Source organism: Alosa alosa, chromosome 12, assembly GCF_017589495.1.
Source record: "Alosa alosa isolate M-15738 ecotype Scorff River chromosome 12, AALO_Geno_1.1, whole genome shotgun sequence".
Taxonomy (NCBI): domain Eukaryota; kingdom Metazoa; phylum Chordata; class Actinopteri; order Clupeiformes; family Clupeidae; genus Alosa; species Alosa alosa.
In genome coordinates this window covers 30,679,363-30,684,363 of record NC_063200.1, presented here as the reverse complement: position 1 = coordinate 30,684,363, position 5,001 = coordinate 30,679,363, and the positions used below count along the sequence as shown (strand labels likewise).

The window sequence follows — 5,001 nt, the reverse complement described above, 5'->3', positions numbered from 1 at the left end:
TTTCACTCCCTTTCTCATCAGCAGTCATATCATGTGCACACAAGGTCTGTCTCTGTCTCACACTCTCTCTTCTCACACACACACACACACACACACACACACACACACACACACACACACACACAGATTAGCACACACACACACACACACAGAGATTAGCACACACACAGCATCTCCTCCTAGCTGATTGGTATTATTTACTCTTTAACTGCATTTGCCACAGTGTCTTTGTTTTACTTATCTATCGATTTCCCCTTTTTGCCCATGTGTGTATCTTTGCAGACACTCACTCTCTCTTTCACACACACACTCACACACACACACTAGCAAACACATACACATCACCCCTGGAGCAGATGAAAGCTCTTTATTCTCCAAGCCCTGACCTCGTCTGAAGTGATATGAATCAGTGATTCAGTGATTGATTGGTTCTCGACCCGCTGGTGTTGCTGTTGCTGCTGTGGCTGCAGCTGCTGCTGAGCGATGCAGATGTGGGCAACTGGCTGTGGATCCCTTCTCCAACCTAAGAGACTGGTCTATCACACCACTGGTCACCTTCTCATTTGTATGTGTGTGTGTGTGAAAGAACAAGGGTGAAACAAGACAAAGAAGTGTGTGTGTATGGGGGGGTGGTGGTTATGTTCACCATTTCAGTGCTTTGGAAAGCAATGTTTTGTCTTTGACCTTGATTACGTATGACTACCTTGCTGAAATCACAAAGAAAATGTATGCAAACAAATCTGACATTCTTAATTTTTTGCACTCACATGAGAACAAGCAATAGTTTTAGATGACAGTTGTCTGCATGTGCTACAGTATAAGCACAAAGGTAATGGGCTATATTATGTTGTCTGATGCAGTTCCCCTAAGGAGCTGTACAGTGCTGTCTCCAGTTAGTGAGCTTCTCACCTTTTTACCTATGAGCTCACTGTAGGGGAAAAATGGGGACGTGACCACTCCATATATGGGTCTGGTGTGTTTCCTGTATTAAATCCTCTCTGCTGTAGACACACACACACACACACGCATACTCTCACACCGCCCCTCCCACATTCCCTCTTTCTCTGTCTGATCAATGAAGAGCGAGAAAGGGAGGGAGGGCTCTAGTCGCGCGTGTCTCTGTGTATTTTTTCCCCTCCACCTCTTCGCTCAACTAGTTGACAGTGTGCTATCTCCACGCGCACGTACGCTTCTCTGGAGTCAGTGCGCGAGAGACAACGGCGGGAACAGCCGCATCCTCCCTCTGTGTGTTTGCGAGAGCTATTCCCATGTCTGCCCCGCTAAACTGAAATCTCGCCTTGTGGGACTTCTTTCCTCGTTTGTTACTGCAGCATCTCTTTTGTTTTCTCCTCATGCATTCCTCCGTGCACTGGTGTCTGGAATGAGCAGCTTTCTCTCCAGCGCCGTTTCCATGCCAGCATGGGAACTGCCGTGTCCAAAAGGAAGAATCTGAGAAACGATGCTATTTCGTCCGTGGCGGCAAAAGTTAGGTGAGTAGCCCACCTTGACACACGAACACCTGCAGCGCGGATACGGACGTCTTCGTCCGTAGAGTGTCCGCAAGAGTTTCAGTGCAGCCTGCATGCTGAGTGTATGCACGCGGGAGAGCTCACCACGGTGTAACGTGAAGTTACAAAACCGCTCGAGGAACATCCACTGCACTCCAGAGCCACCAGTCTCCTCCACGCTCCAAGGACAGGTCAAAATAGTCATCGTATAACGATGTGTTAAATATACCTATTTGGGCCTTTTGTCAATCCAAGAAACACCATGTGCCGTAAAGCACATGGTGCTTTAAGCATAAAGCAGCCTTTGGTATGCATTATAAAATGTTAAATTTATCGTGTTTTGTCTCTCGAAAACCAGCTAATGTGTGTGCGTTGTCCATTGCGCTTCTGGCTCTTTCTACATAACTCAGGTGCAGGGGACCTTCTTGTGTGGAAAGGGAAGCGAACTGAAGGAATTTAACAACCCAGTGTTCAATCTACAGTGAGCTGCCTGCTAACCGCTGAGGAGCTATCCAGTGCTGTGGTGCTGAAAGCGTGTTTAACATGAGAACTGTTCTTGTAAGGTACATAGACATTCCAACCACATGCTTGCTTGAGAATCTCATACGCTTCCGCCAGCTGCTTGTGTCGACTGACCTGTAGTTACTAAGTTTATCCATTATCAAAACAATAAGATTTTAAGTGATGTTTGCATCGTTTTGCCACAACTGACTGCTGGTTTATAGCTGGGTGGCTGCACTGTGTAATATTGGAACAGAACTTGTAGTTGCTGCTGACCTGTCCGCTGCCGATGCACGAAAAAGTGATCTATCAATTAATCAATCAACTGCAATTGACTCAAGACGCCTGGCGGTGATCACACGTCAGGATGAGTTATGGCTCAAGGCTCAGAAAACCTACACAAGTCCTTTAGCAATGCGGATAATTTATTTAGCCTGGGCCATAAATCTTATCCCGACAGCTGTTAAAGGGCTATCCAGTTAAGTTCAATGTTGACGAGGGACGCAAAGCGTTTCATTAACAATAAAAGCAACATTTGCTTCTCCTCCCGGACCCGTTTCTTATGTAGTTGTCGATGACCCCATCGGATACATTTGCGCATTTCCTACTCCACTCTACCTGCCGCTGTTGCTGATTACGGACAGGCTCGCTCGCTGGAGCGGAACGCCGCGTCGTTGTCTGTCGGTATGCCCAGTGACTGCTGATGATGCGGGGTGGGGTTGTTAAGCGGTGCCAGTAATATCTGACAGGACGATTATCAGCCGATAGTTTTGCAAGGGTCATTTGCTTTCTCTTTAATTCTGCGAAGACGCCATGTTCCCGTAACCTACTATACAGTACTTGTATGGACAGTCCGTTTGAATTTTTGAAATGGCTCCATATTCTTGGAGGTCATGCAAATGACCTTCATGTCTTGGAGACAGGTGATGCATGATTTTTCAATCCATCTCCCACAGCTGGCTTGTCAATATTTGAAAGCAGACTGCTGCTGTATAATATTTCACATGCTAGAGCTGTGCTTCCTCTTGTGTGTACTGCCTATATTTGTGTAACTGTGGGCGTGTGTATATGTACACTGTATGCATAGAAGTGCACACTCAGTCCCCAGCACTGAAGCTGTGATTAAGAGTAAGGGGGAACCCTGGACAGGCAGACTCCCAAGGGAGTCGAGTGAGAACACAGTGACAGTACAGACTTCCTATGCCTGGAGGCATAGGCATCAACATGCACAGATGCATGTGTGTACACTCTCACTCTCTCTCTCTCTCTCTCTCTCTCTCTCTCTCTTCTCTCTCTCTCTCTCTCTCTCTCTCTCTTTCTGCAAAACACACACATACACACACTCATACTCTCATAACACTTTGCATGCTAAGAGACCTCATTGCCATTCCCTGTAGCAGTCTTGTCTCTTCACTGTGGGTCAAGATAATGCAGGATTCAATTAGAATCACCTTTTGGCTTGAATTCACATGCTGATTAATGCAAGGCGACAGGTCACACAAGGAGCAAGGTCGATTAACCGGACAGACAAGTGGATTGTTTCATTGATGGTCATCGTGAGAAACTTTTGCCCAGCAGTGGAGCGGAGTCCAGCCTTTATAAACTGAGCCCAAAATGCTGGACTCCCTCTCTTGTCAGCCAGACATTTGGCAGGCAGTTTGGATTTGTGTTGTGGTTTGCCTGACCAGAGCCCTTCCCTGATAGAGAATCACTGGTTTACTGATGGGGAACATGGGTGGGCAAGTGCCACCTAAGACCCCAGTCTCTACTTGTGTACTTCTGGGGAAAACTGCACAGGCAGACATGTTCAGATGTGTTTTCTATCTCCTCTAGCCTCTATGTGGTGGATGATACTCAGTGCTTACTGACATTCAGTTAAACCTGTGAGAATGATTGGCTAATTAAAATGCTCACCCACTGTGTCGTAGTTTAAACTAGCGGGGGACGGACACAGTGGACTGTGGTTATGGCACGAGGAAGATGTAGTGTTGCCGGAGAGTTATGGGGGTCACCCAGGCTTGTAGGGGTCACCAGTGCGAACATACCTGTATGTCACAGGAGGATATACTGTACTGGGCATAAAATAACTCATCTGAAGAGGTTCTGCTCTGAAGGGCTAGGCTGAACGATCGCTCCTCTCTCTGTGTCAAATCCTATTTCATGCCATGGCAGTTTCTGACGTCTGTACCTAGCCGGGCTCTGGTGACCAGTTCTAGGAAAGAAAATGTGTTGTCGTGTGTTTGTGTGTGTGTGTGTGTTGTGTGTGTGTGTGTGGTGTGTGTGTGTTTGTGTGTGTGTGTGTAGGTGTCTGTGTGTATGTGTCTGTGTGTGTGAGTGGCAGACGCATGTGCATGTGTGTGTGTGTGTGTATGCAAGCATGCGTGCGTGCGTGCGTGCGTGCGTGTGCGTGTGTGTGTGTTGTTCTTCCTGCTTATAAAACACCTGCGTGTTTTATCAGGGAAAATTCAGGGCGACTTGTGCGTACATCTGCCTTTGTGTGCCTGCCTTGGCATAGCTTATCATGCTCTATCCTTCAAACCTCCTTGCCTATCACGCCATCCTGCTCCCCCTGTTCTGCCACTGACGGATGAGTGCAGCTGTGTGCGTTGTTCTCGGCTGACTCATTTGGATGCCTGACAGAGACGGCGGCGGTTGGCGCCGTTTTTGTTTTGTTTTGTTTCTGGAACAGTAGGTCACAGACCCAAAACAGTTCCGATAGCCCCATCGCTGGCCTTGACGCGATATCAGAGCACCTCTTAACCCCCGCACGATGGCATTTTGAAGTGCTAAAAAGCTGCTTTGTCATAAAGTGGCTGAGTCATTGTTGATGATCATAACATGCTCTCATATGGTTGTCTAATCCATGCTGTGGCTCAAGTGGACAACTACTGTAGCAGCAGAGCACTCAGCATGAGTGATTTCAGAGGTGACACACACACACACACACACACACACACACACACACACACACACACACACACACCGCCACACA

At 47.5% G+C, this 5,001-nt stretch overlaps 1 protein-coding gene across 8 annotated transcripts in view; it reads left to right on the top strand.

Moving 5' to 3' along the window:
* Positions 1-1,149: 1,149 nt before the first annotated feature.
* Positions 1,150-5,001, top strand: part of nsmfa (NMDA receptor synaptonuclear signaling and neuronal migration factor a) — a 36,780-nt gene continuing 32,928 nt past the window's right edge. For 5 of the 8 annotated variants that reach the window (XM_048258878.1, XM_048258877.1, XM_048258882.1 and 2 more), the window contains exon 1: positions 1,150-1,490. In XM_048258878.1, coding sequence (XP_048114835.1) covers positions 1,460-1,490 — 31 coding nt within the window. In that variant the 5' untranslated portion in view covers positions 1,150-1,459. Of the gene's footprint in view, positions 2,072-5,001 lie in introns of all 8 variants that reach the window. The other 3 variants (XM_048258875.1, XM_048258880.1, XM_048258881.1) reach the window with 3 other exon arrangements.